This window comes from Ovis canadensis, chromosome 17, assembly GCF_042477335.2.
Source record: "Ovis canadensis isolate MfBH-ARS-UI-01 breed Bighorn chromosome 17, ARS-UI_OviCan_v2, whole genome shotgun sequence".
NCBI lineage: Eukaryota > Metazoa > Chordata > Mammalia > Artiodactyla > Bovidae > Ovis > Ovis canadensis.
This window is the reverse complement of record NC_091261.1, coordinates 61,256,474-61,276,405: the sequence shown is the minus strand read 5'-3', so window position 1 is coordinate 61,276,405 and position 19,932 is coordinate 61,256,474. Positions and strand designations below refer to the sequence as shown.

At 46.5% G+C, this 19,932-nt stretch overlaps 1 protein-coding gene, 1 long non-coding RNA gene and 5 other non-coding genes across 8 annotated transcripts in view; 1 reads left to right on the top strand and 6 right to left on the bottom strand.

The window, feature by feature from the left end:
• Positions 1–5,518: 5,518 nt before the first annotated feature.
• Positions 5,519–5,590, bottom strand: TRNAA-UGC (transfer RNA alanine (anticodon UGC)). Its single transcript has one exon. It is a non-coding gene; the product is annotated as a tRNA-Ala (tRNA).
• Positions 5,591–8,145: 2,555 nt separating this feature from the next.
• LOC138422936 (uncharacterized) lies at positions 8,146–10,263 on the bottom strand. Its single transcript, XR_011250067.1, has 2 exons — positions 9,959–10,263; positions 8,146–9,387 (listed from the first exon to the last, which is right to left on the bottom strand). It is a non-coding gene; the product is annotated as an uncharacterized lncRNA (long non-coding RNA).
• Positions 8,918–8,989, bottom strand: TRNAD-GUC (transfer RNA aspartic acid (anticodon GUC)). The gene has a single exon. It is a non-coding gene; the product is annotated as a tRNA-Asp (tRNA).
• Positions 9,494–9,566, bottom strand: TRNAF-GAA (transfer RNA phenylalanine (anticodon GAA)). The gene has a single exon. It is a non-coding gene; the product is annotated as a tRNA-Phe (tRNA).
• Positions 10,264–11,795: 1,532 nt separating the features above from the next.
• Positions 11,796–11,867, bottom strand: TRNAD-GUC (transfer RNA aspartic acid (anticodon GUC)). Its single transcript has one exon. It is a non-coding gene; the product is annotated as a tRNA-Asp (tRNA).
• Positions 11,868–12,130: 263 nt separating this feature from the next.
• Positions 12,131–12,202, top strand: TRNAA-UGC (transfer RNA alanine (anticodon UGC)). The gene has a single exon. It is a non-coding gene; the product is annotated as a tRNA-Ala (tRNA).
• Positions 12,203–16,893: 4,691 nt separating this feature from the next.
• DHX37 (DEAH-box helicase 37) overlaps positions 16,894–19,932 on the bottom strand; it is a 30,847-nt gene continuing 27,808 nt past the window's right edge. Inside the window, exons 23-27 of one of the 2 annotated variants that reach the window (XR_011250066.1) lie at positions 19,780–19,917; positions 19,491–19,599; positions 19,324–19,397; positions 17,561–17,658; positions 16,894–17,404 (exon numbers count right to left, since the gene is read on the bottom strand). Coding sequence is in view for 1 of the 2 variants with exons in the window: in XM_069558605.1 (XP_069414706.1) it covers positions 17,319–17,404; positions 17,561–17,658; positions 19,324–19,397; positions 19,491–19,585; positions 19,780–19,917 (491 nt within the window). In the remaining variant the exon portion in view is untranslated. The remainder of the gene's footprint in view (positions 17,405–17,560; positions 17,659–19,323; positions 19,398–19,490; positions 19,600–19,779; positions 19,918–19,932) is intronic. The other variant, XM_069558605.1, reaches the window with a different exon arrangement.

Sequence of the window (19,932 nt, the reverse complement as noted above, 5' to 3'; positions counted from 1 at the left end):
TTTAGTATATGTTACCACCTTTTTGCTCATCTCTATCATGCCGTGACTATCCTGACTCGACCATGTAGGGATAAGAAAACTACACTGCCCAATAGGGAGGAGGTACTGATGATGGCAGCTTTACGTCTACTTGAGAAGTCTACTTGAGAATGAGGAAGATGGTCTTCTCCCCCTCCCCAATTTTCTTTTGATTATAAAACTGTAGCCCACTAAGTACCTGGCGCGCAGCACCATCTCACCCAGCCACTTGTAAGCCTTACAATTACCTTAGTCTAATAAATCACTTTTTATTTATCACTTTGCCTCTCATCAAATTTTTTCTGTACTGAAACTTACAGAACTGGAGCTCCTTAGAGCCCCTTCTCCCTGCAAACCAGATTTCTGTGGTTTCACAATGACTTCTAATACAGATTTCTGTGAAAGTTATTTCTAAATTTTTGGAAAGGGGATTTAAAGGAACAGAACATTGAGGCTCTAGGTTTTTGTTTTTGTTCCCCCCACCCCCCGGCTCCCTAAATTTCAGAAGAAATTTACAGAGGAACAAAAAGGTGAGGTTCTTTCTCAGATGACCAGGACTGGCTTCAAACCACACCCTGTTTGCTTTGGGCTGTTCCTTTGCTGGAAGCCTTGTGATTCATGCTGTTTAAAGCCTGAGTCACAAGCTTTGTGACATAGTTTTTTTCAGAATCCAAAAGGTACAGAGAAAAACAGGCCTGATTTCAGAGACATGGGAGGAAAGAAGGATAAAGAGGAGAGAGAAGAGGGGCTCAAAGGAGAGGGAGGGGAGCGGAAGGGGGAATGGGCCAGGGGTTATCTCCAGAGAAAACTATATTCTTATGAACTGAAAACAAACACTGATGTTGTCTTTATCAGAAGAGTTCTCTACAATATCCTTGCAGTCTCTAATTTAAGTCTAATTGTGGGTTTGGTTGAAGCAAATAGAAATAAAAATTTGCCCAAGGTCTAGCCCTGAGGTAAGAGGGAGGGGAGAGAAAAATGACCTCTCCAAAGACAGGTGGCTGCTATTTCTCCGGAGCGGTAATTTTCAACCGTGAGAGATTTGGCCCCTGGGTGGGCATTTGACAATGTCTAGAGACCTTTTTTTTTTTTTTTTTTTTGGCCCAACACTAGGCTTGTAGCATCTCAGTTCCCCAACCAGGGATTGAAGTCAGGCCACAGCAGTGAAAGCATAAGTTCTAACCACTGAACTTCCAGGGAATTCCCAGGAGCCATTTTTGGTGGTCACACTATGGTATTGGGGTTCAGGGGTGCCACTGATATCTAGTGAGGAAGGCCAGGGATGCTGCTAAACAATCTGCGGTGAACATTCCCCCACAATACAGAATTAACTTAGCCCCGAATGTCAGTAACCCACTGTGTTGACAAACCTTGCTCTACAGAGGATTATTGTTGTTGTTACAACTGCTTTTCTATTTGCTGAGAAGGGCTCCCAAGATTTAAATGTCCCACTTGGATTCAGTAATCCAAGTCACGCTCCTAAAATCCCCTGACCTAGAATGCAATGTGCTAGAACATGCCAGAAGCAGGATGAGTCACTGGATCCATTTTCAGTTTCTTCCACCCACTTATCCGTCCTTTGCAGACACCCCAGAAAGGATTGCTTCAGAGCTGGCACCAATGGAAGAGTGACAGGCCCAGCAACAAGGCAGAATTGGCAGGCAGGCACGAGCATGTGATGAGCTGAGCTCACAAAGGGCCTGGTTGTTGGGCTGCAGGAGACTGGACTGGTGCCTGTTTGTCTGCCTGCCTTTCCTCCTTCCCTTTGAAGGTCACAACATTGTATGGGACTTAACTCAGCATCATGAGAACGTCCACAAAATGACCAACAAATGTTTTCCTCCCAAGAGAGAGGGTGAAATTGGAGAGCTAGATGGGAAAGTTTTGCCTTACAGTGTCATCAGTTATATAACCATAAAAGGAAGTCAAGGAAACCTACTGTTTGGGGGAAGAAAAAGAGAAGCCCTAGAGACTCCGCTCCCTTCCCTGCGTACATGTGTGTATTTGATTGTCCAGCTTCAAAACAACCCATTTCATAAACCACCAGTGAGAAAATCATACTGAAGTTCCAGTCCCCAATTTTGCCTAGTATAGGAATGTTAAGCAGTTAGTTAACTTATTGGGTCTTTGCTTTGTTTTGTGTTTTAATTTGTTGTTTCTGGATTGTGGCAAAATACACACAAAATATATCTTCTTAACCACTTTTAAGTGTAAAAGTCAGTAGTGTTAAGTATATTGTAGGGGAGGAAAAATTATTTTCCTTTTACCCTTCTAAGTTCTTAGCCAAAACACCTGTAATGAAAGATTTAGCAAGAGATATTAAAGACAGTTAATATTAACAGTTTATTAACATGCACACCTCATATATGTTAGTGAGATACTCCAGAGGGAAAATGTGTCACTCAGAGAGGAGACTTTAGAATTTAGGCTTACATACCATTTTAACAGGCTTCCCAGGTGTCTCAGTTGGTAAAGAATCAGCCAGCAGTGCTGGAGACCGGAGTTTGACCCCTGGGTCAGGAGGATCACCTGGAGAAGGCAATGACAACCCATTGCAGTATCCTTGCCTGGAGAATTCCATGCAAGAGGAGCCTGACAGGCTACAGTCCATGGGGTCCCAAAGCAACTAACACACACACACCATCTTAATATAGAAGGGTCTCTTCAGTCAGTTCAGTTCAGTCGCTCAGTCGTGTCAGACTCTTTGGGACGCCATGAATCACAGCACACCAGGCCTCGCTGTCCATCACCAACTCCCGGAGTTCACTCAGATTCACGTCCATCGAGTCAGTGATGCCATCCAGCCATCTCATCCTCTGTCGTCCCCTTCTCCTGCCCCCAATCCCTCCCAGCATCAAGGTCTTTTCCAATGAGTCAACTCTTCGCATGAGGTGGCCAAAGTACTGGAGTTTCAGCTTTAGCATCATTCCTTCCAAAGAAATCCCAGGGCTGATCTCCTTCAGAATGGACTGGTTGAAAGGTCTCATAAGGGAGAGTAAATGGTTTTTACTGGGAGAACAGAAGGATAGATAGAGATATGACACTGAACTTTGTGACAAAGAAGTTCAGTGTCATTTTAGTCTCCCCTATGTCAAAAGCCAACCTTCTCTGATTAGTTAAACTCTTGGGAAGAGGATCTTGGACCCCTGAGCTGCTTTTGAAGGATCTGTGTTTGGCCAGATAAGGGGAGTTCAGTGAAAACCTCGCTTTGCTGTTTTTCAAGTGCCAATAGCTCAAAATAATATCAAAGGAACATATTTTCATGTGGTATATTCTTCTACCTTTCAATTTTCAGTTCACATGCAACCATCACCACCATCTGTCTCCACTCTTCATCTTGCAAGACTGAAACTCTGTACTCATTAAACACTAACGCTAATCCTTCACACCCAATCCTTGGCGACCATCATTCCTTCTGTCTCTATGAATTTGACTGGTTTTTTGTTTTTTACTCCTGGAAGAGTGTATGCAGGGATGTTAGTTCCCTGACCAAAGATGAAACCCCTGCCCCCTGCAGTGGAAGGGTGGAGTCTTACCCAGAGGACCATAAGGGCAGTCCCATGAATGTGACTACTTTTGGTACCTCATACAAAGGGCTTTGATTTTTTTAAATTGTGAAACCAGATCTAATGATTGGAAAACATTTTTTCCCCCAAAGATTCAAGACATCTTTTCTAGAAAGCTCCATTTCCCAGCGCAAGCCTTGTTCTTTCTTCCTTATGGTGTTTTTTTCTTTATCATTGTGCCATTAGAAATATTTAATCATAAGATACACAGTAAAACAGAAGCATACGATTCATTTCATGTGAGGTCTGATAACTTTAAAAATAATCTCAACTTTTTTTTTCTCTTAAAACCTTGTTGACATTTAGGGAGAAATAACCTTCATGGAATTTCCTTACAAAGAGAAGCTGTCACCGGTATTTGACTCCCTAACTGGTGAGTCATTTCATGAATTTCAGTTTTATCTCAAAACATGAGGGCTGTGCAGAGTCAGATCCCTCCAGCTCTAAGCTGAGCTGTTTTTATGATTTAAAATATGAGGTCAGATCAAATGAGAGAAAGGATTTGATGGCTGACAAAGAACTGCCAGCCCCACAGAGTGCAACAGGATCCCTTCTTTTAATAAAATAGCTTTTATTTTTAATGATAAAATACATACGGTGTACAAATATAGTTTGAAAAGGTTTGTGCGCCACAGCCATTCATGCATTCATTTGTGGCCTGTTGGGGAGGACGCGGGAAGCAAAATGCTGCCTCCTCGAACTGCTGGTTTCCTTTTGGGTGGCTGCCTTTGAAAAATGGTCGTTACTGAGAGCAGAAAAAAGAGCAAGGGCCAGCACAGTTGCTCAGACCTTTGAAGGACTTCCAAGCTTGCCGTCTCACGTCCTGGAATGAGTCACCAGGCCTCCAAGCTTCTAACTGCAGTCAAATGCCAGGAAGCAGGGGGTAAACTCCCTAAATGATTGTTCTCACTTTTGCTGTGGTTTCAGTCATCACGTCAGGTTTTGCCTTGACATGTTTCTTGTAACTGTTTCCTTTTGCCTCTTCTAACAGCAAAGGTCCATCTAGTCAAGGCTATGGTTTTTCCAATGGTCATGTATAGATGTGAGAGTTGGACTGTGAAGAAGGCTGAGCACCGAAGAATTGATGCTTTTGAACTGTGGTGTTGGAGAAGATTCTTGAGAGTCCCTTGGACTGCAAGGAGATCCAACCAGTCCATTCTGAAGGAGATCAGCCCTGGGATTTCTTTGGAAGGAATGACGCTAAAGCTGAAACTCCAGTACTTTGGCCACCTCATGCGAAGAGTTGACTCATTGGAAAAGACCTTGATGCTGGGAGGGATTGGGGGCAGGAGAAGGGGACGACAGAGGATGAGATGGCTGGATGGCATCACTGACTCGATGGACGTGAGTTTGAGTGAACTCCGGGAGTTGGTGATGGACAGGGAGGCCTGGCGTGCTGTGATTCATGGGGTCGCAAAGAGTCGGACACGACTGAGTGACTGAACTGAACTGAACAAAATTACTTGGGAGTATTAGGGAATTAAGCAAGGGGAGGTCACATCTATTGTAAAAATCTCATTTTCACGTAGTGACTGGAGGAGTAATCAGTTCAGTCCCTCAGTCGTGTCCAACACTTTGCGACCCCATGGACTGCAGGACGCCGGGCTTCCCTGTCCTTCACCATCTCCCAGAGCTTGCTCAAACTCATGTCCATTGAGTCAATGATACCATCAAACCATCTCATCCTCTGTCATCCCCTTCTCCTCCTGCCTTCAGTCTTTCCCAGCATCAGGGTCTTTTCTAATGAGTCAGTTTTTCACATCAAGTGGCCAAAGTATTGGAGCTTCAGCATCAGTCCTTCAAATGAATATTCAGGGCTGATCCTTTAGGATTGACTGTAATACCTTCTGTTATAATCACGTCCGAGGTGTTTGTATGGTGAACACCTGCAGAAATTGAAGTAAAATGAAATCACGAGAAAAGAGATGCTATAGTGGAGATGCCGGGGATCGAACCCGGGGCCTCATACATGCAAAGCATGCGCTCTACCACTGAGCTACATCCCCCTCCCTCCTTGATGTAGTTTCTGAAATTCTCTGCTATAGTCTATTCTTTAGATTTTTTTTTCAAATAAAATTTTGTATATTTAAATGGGTGTTGCAGTTTAGCAAAAACAAACCAAAATAAATCCGGACTTGACTTTTATGTTTCTGAACTAGGCCTGTGGTTCATAGCTCTGCAGCCAGCAGCCGAAATTCTAACTGATACCAGAACCAAGGAACAAAAGGAGACAGACCTATTCTTTGCTCCTCACAGTCCGAAAAGAAGGAAAGGAAAATAAAGAGTTTCTTTCCAATGAATAAGGACTTGCCCCCACTGTACCCTCACCCAGAAATCTCTAGTTTCTTGTTCTTTACAATCATTCCAACTTTCGGTGACTTATATTTTTATCTATGTATAACTGAAAAAGAATATATATATGCATGGCCTTTGCTATACACTTGAAACTAACAGAGCACTGTAAATTAACTATACTTTGATGAAAATGGAGTTTCCCTCAAGTCAACAAGTTGCCATTCACCGGTTAGGTGAGAGACAAGGAGAACACAGAAAACTGAGGCTTCACATTTTCCCACCAGCACTTGGGATTTCCTGGTAGGAAAGAGTCACTTACTATGATGTGCAGAACACACCTGAAAATACCCTGCTACCTCAGTCCTCAATTGATCATCTCTCTTCCAGTCTGTGGATACCTGAAACTCTTCAAAGTAAAGTCCAAATGAACTGGTGCCCAGGACACTGGACCCAGCAGCTGTGATTTCATTATCTTACCTCTCTGAGCCTTCTCTGTGAAATGGAGATTTGAATAGTAACTACTTCATAGAGTGATTGTGACCGTTGAATGATATACAGAGAAGGTTGGTCTTTTTATTTATTTATTTTTTCATTTTCATTTGACTCCAGAAACAATTTGTTTTGGGTTATAGCCAATTGACAATGTTGTGTTAGTTTCAGGTGAACAGTGAAGGGAGGCCGCCATACATGTACCCATTCTCCCCCAAAGCTCCCTCCCATCCAGGCCATCACATGACATTGAAGAGAGCTCCATGTACTGGACAATAGGCTTTTGATTGTTATCCATTTAAAATATATAGTGTGTACATGACTTCCCAAACTCCCTAACTATCCCTTCCCTGTGGCAACCGTGAGTTCATTTTCTAAGTTTGAATCTCTTTTTGTTTTGTAAGTAAGTTCACTTGTATAATTTCTTTTTATATTCCACATCTAAGGGATGTCAAATGATACGTCTCCTTCACACAGAGGTTTAGAACAGTGCCTGGTACAAGACCCGTGCTCTAAAATGCCAGTTCTCATTATTAAAAATGCTGTTATAGGAAATGGCAACCCACTCCAGTACTCTTGCCTGGAAAATCCCATGGACAGAGGAGCATGGTGGGCTACAGTCCACGGGGTAGCAAAGAGTCGGACATGACTGAGCAACTTCACTTCACTTCACTTCACTTCACTTCACTTCATGAACTCCAGCAAAGGCCTATTGCTTTGCATAATCACCCCATGTGTGGACTGATGCTTTGCTGATGCTGTTTGGTGAAACAGAAAAAGAACAGGAGGGCACTGGGGTGCAGTGTGGAATGGGGCTCCGCAGAAAGCCATTGTCTGACCTTATTCCCGTAGCTCAAGGGGACAACCACAAGAGCGACCTTACCTGCAGAATGGAAGAAGGATAGTGGCTTCGGCGGATGTATTCTGGACCTGGCTTGGAAGCCAGTTGAGGGGTTGTAGTCAGTTCAGTAAGTGTCCCTGATTGCTTTGCTCCAGACAAGCCCGATCATGTTTAAAACTCATGTGTAAAACTTAGAATCAAACCCATGCTCCTAACTGTGGCCTTTAAGGCTCTCAGTGATTTGGCAACTCTGTGATCTGGCATCTGGGGGACCCTGCCCCACCAGTGTCCCTCCCATACTCCCCTTCTCTTCTCTAGGAGAACTCTAGCCACACACCTGTCTTTGCTGTTCCTCAGGCAGACCAGACTCCCTGCACCTCAGGGCCTTTGCACTTGCCGTTCTTTTGGCATGGAAAGCAGATATACTCATGATCATCTTTTTCTTACTGTCAGGGTCCTCAGAAAGGCCTTCCTCTGACTAACTCTCTAAAAGGACTAACTCTCTAAAAGGATCTGTGGGGATATCCCTGGCCGTCCAGTCTTTAAGACTTAACCCTCCTACTTCAGGGGGGCGGGTTTGATCTCTGGTCGAGGCAATAAGATGCCACCTGACGTGCTGATGGCCAAAAAAAAATTCTTTTTTTAGGTTTTTAATAAAAAAGGCACCCATGAATCCTTTGCATTCACTTTGATTTGTTTTGGTTTTCTTCATAGTATATATCGGTCTCAGAACCTGTTTTTACACTGTGTTAATTGTCTGTGTCCCTAACTTGGTAGGTTCATAAGAGCAGAGCCTCCTCTGTCTTGCTTTCTGCTCTATCTTCTGTGCCATGAACAGTGCCTGGCAGACAACTACTCAGTAGATATTCATAGAATTAGTGTGAAACAAACAAACAAAAAATGAACAGACAAATAAATTAATGAAGACTAGGAGCCTGGGGAGAATGATAGCTATATTTAAAAAGTTCAGTCTGCAAGTGAATTAAGAGGAGAAAACAGTTCGGTTTAGAGTCGCTCTGTTTCAAATCCATTAACATTTTCTGAAGGCCAACCTCTGAGCCGGCGCAAGACCTAAGAAGATGAAATATTTGCAGCAGAGTGAGCATCTTCTGGTTTTAGAGGGAAACAGTTTTATTTGGGGAAACCATTATATAAACCAAACACTTGACAGCGGCGTTGTGGCATGCCGGAAATGGAAAATTCCGCTTCAATGTGAGAACTTTTTCTTTCTTGTAACCAAGGAAAGAAGTGAGGGTGCTCGTGGGTGACTGTAACCAAGCAGTTAACAAGACAACCGCCCGACCAAATCTCGCTTGCTTGCCAGGTTCATTTTTTAAGAGAAGAGTAAGGAATTTTTCGGAGAAGGCAATGGCACCCTACTCCAGTACTCTTGCCTGGAAAATCCCATGGACGGAGGAGCCTGGTAGGCTGCAGTCCATGGAGTCGCTAAGAGTCGGACACAACTGAGCGACCTGACTTTCACTTTTCAGTTTCATGCATTGGAGAAGGAAATGGCAACCCACTCCAGTGTTCTTGCCTGGAGAATCCCAGGGACGAGGGAGCCTGGTGGGCTGCCGTCTATGGGGTCGCACAGAGTCGGAGACGACTGAAGCGACTTAGCAGCAGCAGCAAGGAATTTTTATGAACGTTGAAGCATTGGCTTGAAAAAGAAATGAAATTAAAATACACGGGGTAGAAAACAAGTCGCCTCCCCGTCGGGGAATCGAACCCCGGTCTCCCGCGTGACAGGCGGGGATACTCACCACTATACTAACGAGGACTAGCTCTGTCAGTGGCTTTTCAGCTCAGCCCTTAAAGGTATACTCAGTGTTCCTTAGCGTTCCTTAACCAGTGACGTGTTCTAAAAGGTTAAATATCTCATCTTTTCTTACAAAATACAAAAAGGCAAAGTTCTACTTCATTTAATTCCGTCTTAAAAAGTCCGTTTCCTCCTCTGCTCATGATTTAGTCGCGAGGGTTCTGAGAACGGAAATTAATAAGCAGCAAAAAATAACCAGCAAAAAGTAACCAACAGACGTCAACAAACGTCTAACAGAGGTAGTTTAGGAAATGAAAGAAATGGAGTCAAGTAATTCTTGGACTTGTCGGATTTTTCCAGTCGGGGAAGTGTGAGGAAGTTGCCATACCGTCTTGGCTTCCCTTTGATAGTACTTGAAGCTGTTTTAAACAAAGAAAATGAAATCCTTTTATTAATTCGAAAGAACAGTTTCGTATTGTTTTCCCCCGACACAGGAGGAAAGGGGGAAAAAGAAAAAAACATTGCTGCCGAAACCCGGGATCGAACCAGGGACCTTTAGATCTTCAGTCTAACGCTCTCCCAACTGAGCTATTTCGGCTGCTGCTGGCGTAAGGCTGCATTTCTTTCCTCCTCGTGATCTACGGGCCCCGCGTCATCGACCAGGAGATCCGCTGCTGGGGGACCTGGATCAGCCGGAATGCACGCATTTTAGGATTGCCCCGCACCTTCCCCCTCTCGTCCTTCAAGGTCGTCGCCTCCGAGAAGCTTTCCCTGACCACGCCTCCCACCACTACCCCAGCCCTGTATTGTTCACTGTTAGCCTAGGTACTGTTTTCCTTGTCCGCCATCTGTTGCCTCCCTCCCCCAGCGAGAATGACAGATCCAAAGACGGGCAGAGAAGTCATCAGCCTCGGTCACTGCTGTATCGCTTAAGGCCGACAACAGTGCCTGACACTTAATAGGTGCTTAAAAATATTAGTTGAATCTTACCTTTCTCAGAGTTCCGCTTTTTCAGGATCTCTTCTCTGAGCAAAAGGATAAGGTCTCCCCTTGGGTGCAGCTCCCGGAGCAGCCCAAGGCATAGCAAGGATGCTGACCACGCCAAGGCGTGTGGGATGCCTTATAGGCCAGATTGTGGCTTTCCTCGAGGCAGTGACTCAAATCCAGACTCTAAGCATAGCCACCTCACCCGTGACACCTGCTCAGCTTCAAGGCACCAAGAAATCAACAGGTCGGCATCCAGGTTCGGCTCTCTCTGCTTCCCTGCCCTTGGGAGATGGATGCGTAGGGCGTACTGTTTGGGAGAGGTTGAGCAAGTGGGTAGGTCCTTCATGATGTGAAGTCGTTTAATAAGTGTTTGCGAAGCACTTAATATCTATGTGATCCAGTCACAAAAACGGTAACAAACTAGTTCCTTGTGATAGGAATGCTAAGAAGCAAAATAAATGGTAGTGAGGGGGTGGAATACCTGGTTATGGGGGCAGTAAGAGGAAGGGAATGCTGGGAAGACTTGGAGCAGGAAGAGCCCGCTAAGGAAGAGCCTCTGGAGTAGAGGCAAAGCTAACGCAAAGGCCCTGGGGCTGAAAGAGCCGGGCTATTTGTAGGAATGGAAAGGAAGCCAGTGTGGAAGAGGCAGAGAGGGTGAGGGGGCAGAAGGTAGGAGGCAAGGAGAAAGAGGTGGACAGAGGCCAGGTCTTGCCCGTCTTGAAGGCCGTGGTAAAGGGTTTGTACTTTCTTCTGTGTGGGAAAGCCTCTGGGGAGAGAGTGATATTATTTACGTCTTAAAGTCTCCCTTGGCTTTCTTGTGGAGAATGGACAGGAGGGACTCAAGTGGCAGCAAGAAGACCAGTGAGATAACAATACACCAAAGCAGCATCTCCAGAATTCCTTCAGGAGAGAGGAGATACGGCAGGAGACCCTACTGCTGCTTTTCACGAAAGCATAGTAGTGTATCAGCTTGATAAAATCCAGTGTGGAAGAAAGGAAGGAAGGAAGGGAAGGAGAGTGAAAAAATCCACAGTCCACGGAAGTACAGGATTTTGGAAAGGCAGAGTCACTCCCACCTTATCCCAGTTTTCCCCAGAAGTAACCAGTGTCTAGACCAGACTGTGATTTATGTGACCTTAGACAAGTTATTGGACCCTTTCTCTGTGCCTGTATTTCATCTGTTTAATATCATAAACTGACCCGCACCAGACTTGCTGTGAGGACTAAATGAGTGCACACCTGCTAAGCGCTTGCGCATGCTATCCTGCACGCGATAGGAGCTATATAACGTGTGCTCTAGTTGTCATTAATTGTGATCAGATGAGAAATGTAACCAAGACGACATTGCTAATCAACTATACTTAAATATAAGATTTTGTTAAAATTTTATCGATTTATTAAGATATAATTATTTAACATTGTGTAAGTTTATGGTGTACAATGTGATTAGATACATTTATATAGTCTGAAATTAACCACAGTACAGTTTTTCATTATCTGACACGATAACCATTTCTTTTCTTGTCATGATAGCATGTGAAATCTGTTCTCTGAGCAATTTTCATTTTAAACTATAGCCATAAAAATGTGTTAAAATAAATTTTCTTAAACATACAAATATGAATACACTCACTGCATGTTTATTCTGACATAAAAGAGAGCTTGTACGGCTTCTGGTTTGAGTACCAGGTCCTTTTCACTATGTTCTTGGAGCCACGGACATCCTTCGAGACTTACATGTACTGGTCACAAACCGATTAGCATGGCTTTCGTTTATCTATCCGTAGACTGTTTAGGGAGACATTTTGGAGATTGTAGTGAATTAAAACGTCTTGTTAGCCTCCCCGTCGGGGAATCGAACCCCGGTCTCCCGCGTGACAGGCGGGGATACTCACCACTATACTAACGAGGACGCAACTTACTAAGCGTTCTCCAGCCGGACTCATAAAGAAATAACATTCTTTCGCTGCCACATGCACTCCTCACTACAATCTCCACCCGCTCAGTGCTGGGCGTCCCTGGCTAGCGGGCTCCTCGGGATGTGGACCTATTTGAATTGGTAAAGGCACTCACGGACTGAATTCTGAATGTCCAGAACGAACGCCATATTTGGAAAAAGAGGAGAAAAATGTGATTTCCTATATCCTCATTCCAAGAAGACAGCATTGTAAGGGAGGGGATGTAGCTCAGTGGTAGAGCGCATGCTTTGCATGTATGAGGCCCCGGGTTCAATCCCCGGCATCTCCAGGTCTTTCTTTTCTTCTCTCTTTCTTTTTTTTAACCACCTCCTTTGGATCAGTCCGGAGAAGGCAAGGGCAACCTACTCCAGTACTCTGGCCTTGAAAATCCCATGGACAGAGGAGCCTAGTGTGCTGCAGTCCATGGAGTCGCTGAGAGTCGGACACGACTGAGCGACCTCACTTTCACTTTTCACTTTCATGCATTGGAGAAGGAAATGGCAACCCACTCCAGCGTTCTTGCTTGGAGAATCCCAGGGACGGTGGAGCCTGGTGGGCTGCCGTCTATGGGGTCGCACAGAGTCGGACGCGACTGAAGCGCCTTAGCAGCAGCAGCAGCTGGATCAGTCATACAGCAAATCAGGAAAGGGGACCTAAATTCTCCGTATCATCTGACTTAAGAAGTGGGTTTCATTGGAGAGGGCAGTGCTAGTCAAATGCCCCTGGTCTCAATCACAGATGCCCCTGTCCCCTCCCCTGAAGATTCCCATTCAGGTCAGCAGGGAGCCTGACCTGACACTAACTAGTGTCTAACTAACTAACACTCCTAGTGAATCGGGTCATCGAGCAGTTGGAAAACACTAACTTTCTAAGGAGGGTTTTGCAGCTGGCCATTCATTCATTTAAGGACTCCTAAGCACCTAGTGGACACACTGAGCACCTACTGTGTGCTCCGGTAGTGTCAGTTACCCTTGAATCCCCAGATATGGCATGCAAGATTTCACACCCCTCCCAGACTTGGTATTCCATTTTAGAAAGCTAGCAATAAGCAAGGAGCAGTAAATCTTATGAAGACAGTAATAGTGATGACATGGAGACTAAAGAGGGAGGATGTGGGAGCTGCCATAGATAAAGTGTGTGAGTGGCGGGACACTGCAGAAACAGAGGACATAGCAGATGCAAAGGCCTTGAGGTTGAGAGCAGTGGGGGATGGAATTTGCCTTTAATGAATGAGAGTAGAACAGAGTTCACTTCCACTGTATAACTGGAAGGGATTTGATTAGGTCATATCTGAATGGCCTAGTGGTTTTCCCTGCTTTCTTGAACTTAAGTCTGAATTTTGCAATAAGGAGTTCATGATCTGAGCCACAGTCAGATCCCAGTCTTGTTTTTCTTGACTTTGTAGAGCTTTTTTCGGCTTCCCAGGTGGCTCCTGTGGGTAAAGAATCCATCTGCATGCAATGCAGGGGAAGCAGGCAGACATGAGATGGATCCCCAGGTCAGGAAGATCTCCTGAGGAGGGCATGGCAACCCACTCTTGTATTCTTGCCTGGAGAATCCCATGGACAGAGGAGCCTGGTGGGCTACAATTCATAGGGTTGCAAAGAGTCAGATATGACGGAAGTGAGTGACTATGCATAGAACTTCTCTATCTTTGGCTGCAAAGAATATAGTCAATCTGATTTCGGTATTGACCATCTGGTGATGTCCATGTGTAGAGTCATCTCTTGCATTGTTGGAAGAAGGTATTTCTTCTTGACCAGTGTGTTCTCTTTGCAAAATTATGCTAGCCTTGGCCTTGCTTCATTTTGTATTCCAAGGCCAAACTTGCTGGTTACTCCAGGTATTGCTAGACTTTCTACTTCTGCATTCCAATCCCCTATGATAAAAAGAGGATCTTTTTTTGTTGTTAGTTCTAGAAGATCTTGTAGGTCTTCATAGAACCATTCAACTAAAGCTTCTTCAGCATTAGTAGTTGGAGCATAGACTTGGTTTGCTGTGATATTAAATGGTTTGCTTTGAAAACAAACCGAGATCGTTCTGTTGTTTTTGAGATTGCACCAAAACCTGCATTTTGAACTCTTTTGTTGATTATGAGGCCTACTCCATTTCTTCTAAGGATCCTTGCCCACAGTAATAGATATAATAATCATCCACTATTTGTCACAGTGGAATTGACAAATAGATTCAAGGGATTAGATCTGATAGAGTGGCTGAAGAACCATAGACAGAGGTTCATAACATTGCATGGGAGTCAGTGATCAGAACAATCTCCAAGAAATAGAAATGCAAAAAGGCAAATTGGCTGTTTGACAGGGCCTTACAAATAGCTGAGAAAAGAAGAGAAGTGAAAGGCAAAGGAGAAAAGAAAAAATATAACCATCTGAATGCAGAGTTTCAAAGAATAGCAAGGAGAGATAAGAAAGCCTTCGTAAGTGAACAATGCAAAGAAATAGAGGAAAACAACAGAATGGGAAAGACGAGAATACTGCAATGGTTGCCATTTCCTTGTCCAAGGACAAGAAAGTTAGAGATACCAAGGGAACATTTCACGCAGAGATAGGCACAGTAAAGGACAGAAATGGTATGGACCTAACAGAAACAGAAGAGATTAAGAAGAGGTGGCAAGAATACACAGAACTAAACAAAAAAGATCTTAATGACCCAGATCACCACGATGATATGATCATTCACTTAGAGTCAGACATCCTGGATTGATAAGTCAAATGGGCCTTAGGAAGCATCACTACAAACAAAGCTAGTGGAGGTAATAGAATTCCAGCTGAGCTATTTCAAATCCTTAAATAGTTAGGATTAGCAAGGCTGCATGCTGTTAAAATGTTGCACTCAATATGCCAACAAATTTGGAAAACTCAGCAGTGGCCACAGAACTGGAAAAGGTCATTTTTCATTTCAATCCCAAAGAAGGGCTATGCCAAAGAATGTTCAAACGATTGCATAATTGCTCTCATTTCACATGCTAGCAAGGTCATGTTCAAAATCCTCCAAGCTAGCTTCAACAGTATATGAACAGAGAACTTGAAAAGGCAGAGGAACCAGAGATCAAATTGCCAACATCTGTTGAATCACAGTGAAAGCAAGAGAACTCCAGAAAAACATCTACTTCTGCTTCATTGACTATGTTAAACCCTTTGACTGTATGGGTCACAACAAATGGCGGAAAATTCTTTGAGATGGGAATACTAGACCACTTTACCTGCCTCTTGAGAAATCTGTATGCAGGTCAGGAAGCAACAATTAGAACTGGACATGGAACAACAGACTGGTTCCAAATTGGGAAAGGAGTACGTCAAGGCTGCATATTGTCACCCTGCTTGTTTAACTTATATGCAGAGTACATCATGAGAAATGCTGGGCTGGATAAAGCACAAGCTGGAATCAAGAGTGTCAGGAGAAATATCAATAACCTGATATGTAGATGACACCACCCTTATGACAGAAAGCAAAGAGGAACTAAAAAGCCTCATGATGAAGGTGAAAGAGGAGAGTGGAAAGCTGGCTTAAAACTCAGCATTCAATAAAACAAAGATCATGGCATCTGGTCCCATCACTTCAAGGCAAATAGATGCGGAAACAATGGAAACAGTGACAGACTTTATATTGGGCTCCAAAATCACCGTGAACGGTGACAGTAGTCATGAAATCAACATACTTGTTCCTCGGAAGGAAAGCTATGACAAACCTAGACAGCATATTACAAGGCAGAGACATCCATATAGTCAAAGCTATAGTTTTTCCAGTAGTCATGTACGAATGTGAAAGTTGGACCATAAAGAAGGCTGAGTGCCAAAGAATTGATGTTTTCCAGCTGTGGTGTTGGAGAAGACTCTTGAGAGTCCCCTGGACTGCAAGATCAAACCAGTCGATTTCAAAGGAAATCAGACCTGGGTATTCTTTGGAAGGACTGATGCTGAAGCTGAAACTCCAATATTTTGGCCACCTGATTCGAAGAACTGACTCATTGGAAAAGATCCTGATGCTGGGAAAGATTAAGGGCAGGAGAAGGGGACAACAGAGGATGAGACGGTTGGATGGCATCACCGACTCAATGGACATGAATTTGAGCAAGCTCCAGGAGATGGTGAAGGACAGGGGAAGTCTGGCATGCTGCAGTCCATGGGGTCACAGAAACTTGGACACAACTGAGCGACTAAACAACGGGAAAGGGTTGACTCTTCCAAGACACTGGAAGACCTGTTGCAGGGGAAGAATGTGATATGTTTTAAATGGCTCCCTCTGGCTGCCATGTGGAAAATTCATCATAGTTGGGCAGAGGGGACCTGAGGCCAGCCAGGAAGCCACTGCCACGGCCCAAGTGGGAGCTGGTGGTGGCACCCTGGCAGTGGAAGTGGGGGTGACCCAGTAGTGGAAGTGGGAAGCGCAAGGGGAAGATCCTGGAAGCGAACTAATAGATATAGACCTGGCAGATGGCTTAGATGTGGGCGGAGGAGTAGGGGATACCTCCTAGTTGGGGAACACTCGGGCCATGCTATGGAGAAAGTAAATAGTTTTGGAAATATTAACCCCCACGTATCTTTGTTGTTCTGTCTTATGTATGTATATTATGGAATGTATGTGTTTATTTTTTTGGCTGCACTGCAAATCTTACAGGATCTTAGTTCCCTGACCAGGGATCAAACCTGGGGCCCAGCAGTGAAAGTGCAGAGTGCTAACCACTGAACCACCAGGAAATTCCCGAATTTATGTGTTTCTATTTGTGCAAGTTGATTCAGGGCAAAAACCTAAGTAAATGAAAACTGATCAACTTCTATAGGCTCACTGTGCCCTGTGTCACCACTAACACGTTTGTGAGCATCTACTCAGACTAGTTTCCACATGCATGCGTGCGTGTGTTGAGTGTGCAAGTATGCAGAGGCAGGATGTTCCCAGACCCGCCTCCCCCCCCCCCCCCCCAATATGGAGACTCACCAAAAGAATGTACTAGACTCAGTATACAGCTGTTGTCACTTAGGATTTATTACACAGCAATGTAGACTGTGGGGAGCTGACCCCACCAGCTCCACAGGAGCCAGCTGGAGCCCTGGGGACCCTCCCTGGCTGGGGCAGGGGAGGGGCTTGTACCATACCAGCAGGGAACGAAGAGCAGAGGAGGCCCTGCTGCTCTACAAGGGACTAATGTAGTCCACAGAGCATGTTTAAAATGGGACCAGCGTGGGAGATAAATCCATTTTCTATTTTGTAATAAATATTTAAGAAAAGTCACCCTAGGTTGGACTGCCCAGGATGGCAGCAAATTGTGCCCAGGATTAAGCCAAGACGGTGTCCCAGGGCTCCACCTGTCCCTGGGTGCAGTCTGGAGTCAGGGTGGCCACAGCAGACCCTGAGCGCTGCCAGGCCCCCTCGGCCTGCAAGCAGGCGCCGTGTCAGTGGTCACGGGTGGGCGGCCAGGCTTTCTCAACATCAGCGTGCACGGCCTGTGGGAGCCACTCAAGGTACTCGGTTAGCAGGTCTGCAGAGAAGGGAGGGAGAGGGGGTCAGAGTGGCTCTCTGCCCGCCTGCCAGCTGCAGGGCAGACCCTCCCACCACCCCCAGGTCCCCTGGGTGGCCCCATCCCATCGTCCCACCAACCCCGTTGCTGTGGGACACCCGCCCTGGTCAGGCTCACATTTGGGGTTTTTGCTCCAAGCCACCAGCAAGGCATCTCGGCAGTTGGCTTTCTTGGCAACAAGGGCTCTCAGGAGGCTCTCTGTCCTGGGCTGCAGCCTGTGCATGGGATGCAGGACATGGAGCATCTTGAAGTCCACTGCCAGGCCAGCCCTGCCCACGAGGTCTCCTTCCCTCCATCTCACTAGGGGTGCCGGGCGGATGAAAGGATCTAGACTCCATCACCTCCCACCACTTGCCTCTGGTCCACCCACCCAGGCTGCTTCTGTACTTGCTGCTTGTCTCATTTAGAACCTTCCTCCAGACCTCTGCCTGCCTCACAGCCCTGCCTCCCCTGAACCTGCTCAGTCAGGCTTTCCTTTTCTTTCCCTGCCCGATGCCTCATCTCCACGTCCTGCTCTGTCCTTTCGTGGCTGGGCTACCAACTGCCATTTGTACTAGTTGTTCAACCTCCCTGCACTGGAACATCGCACAGGACATGGTCGTGGCTCGATCCCAGCACGAGAACATGGCCAGCACAGAGTGGATGCTCAAAACCAAGCGCTGGGTGAATGACCTGGTATGCAGGGGCTCCTGGAACCACAGCCCCAACGTGAATCCCCGGGGAGTTGCAGGTGTGTGTGCACACCTGTCTGCCTGCTTCTGGTGCCTCAAGCCCCTTGCCTGGTCTGGGGTGCCAGCCTCAGGAAGAGGGAGGCAGCTTCTTGGGACTGGTCCATGGGCAGAAAGAAGAAAGACAGGAGTGTGTATGCTTAGCCGCTTAGCCACGTCTGACTGCGAGCCCATGGACTGCAGCCAGCCAGGCTCCTCTGTCCATGGGGATTCTCCAGGCAAGAATGCTGGAGTGGGTTGCTATTCCCTTCTCCGACCGATCTTCCTAACCTAGGGATTGAACCCAGGTTTCCCACTGTGCAGGCGGATTCTTTATCATCTGAGCCACCAGGGAAGCCTAAAGAGAGGAGCAGGGATAAGCCGAGACCAGGAGGAAGGGCAGGAGGAGGAAGATGATGGGTGGGATGGGGGTGGCTTCTTGCTCACTGGGCAGAAGCCCCCAGGGGCACAGGTGTAGCCAGGGCACAGGTGTACAGGGTGCCTCCTGCTTGGACCTGGCAGCTCTATAATAGGCTGACTTGTTGTTTAGTCACTAAGTCGTGTCTGACTCTCTGCAACCCCGTGAACTGAAGCCCACTGGGTTCCTCTACCCATGGGATTCTCCAGGTAAGAATATTGCCATTTCCCTCTCCAGGAAATATTCCCGACCCAGGGACTGAACTCAAGTCTCCTGCATTGTGGGCAGATTCTTTACCACTGAGCCATCTGAAGCCAACAGGTTGGCTAGTTATCTCCCCAAAAATCCATGTCTGCCTAGAACCTCAGGATGTAACCTTATTTGGAAAGAAGGTCTTTGCAGATGTAATTAAGACAAGGTCAAATAGGAGAGAGTGGACCCTGGATCCGATAACCTGAGAAGACACAGAGACAAGGGAAAGCCACGGGAAGAGAGGGAGAGACTAGAGGGATGTGGTGGCCAAGGGGTGCCTGGAACCACGAGGGTGGGAAGAGGCTAGGAGGCTCCTCCCCTGGAGCCTTCAGAGGGAGCACAGCCCTGCTGACACCCCAACTTGAACTTCTAACCTCCAGAACTATGGGAGAATACACGTCTGCTGTTCTAAGCCCCTCAGTGGGTAGGGATCTGTTATGGGAGCCCCAAGACACAGCTCTTCCACCACCTGCCTGCCCCGATGCTCCCAGGGAAGCCCATACCTGGCCCATGTCTTCAGCATCGTGCTGGGGCTGGACAGCAAACAGCCCTTGTATGAGGCCAGCTTGGGGAAGACCTGGGGAGAGATCACAGGACAGTGGGGAATCCGGGGCTCACGACCTGCCCATGGTGCCAAGGAAGAGGCCAAGGGAGTTGTTGGGCTGCTTACCTGCCCCTCCAGGAGAACCCGGGCAAAGTGTTTGTAGCAGTCAAGGCCTTCTGGAAAATCCACCTGGACAGCCGGGAGCGGCCAGCCAACGCGATCTGGAGCACAGGAGCTGGTGAGCGAGGGGCCGCAATGGATCCCCACGGCTCCCCGCTCAGTCCCATCCCCACCCATCTGCAGGGTCCTGCAGCCTGGGATGACACTGCCCAGGACGCAGACACCTCCCAGGGCACACAGGGTGGGGAACCACGTGTCTGGAGCCCAAGGCCCCTGGGAAATCACCCTGACTCACAGAACACGCTGGCCCGGTGACACAGCATCCGCCCCTTCTCGGGGCAGTAGGTGGGGGGCGGCTCCTCCAGGGGCTTATCAAACTGGCAGTAAGAAGGCAGCAGGACTGGGATCCACTGCATGTCCACGGTTGAGACACCTGGGGGCCCGGAAG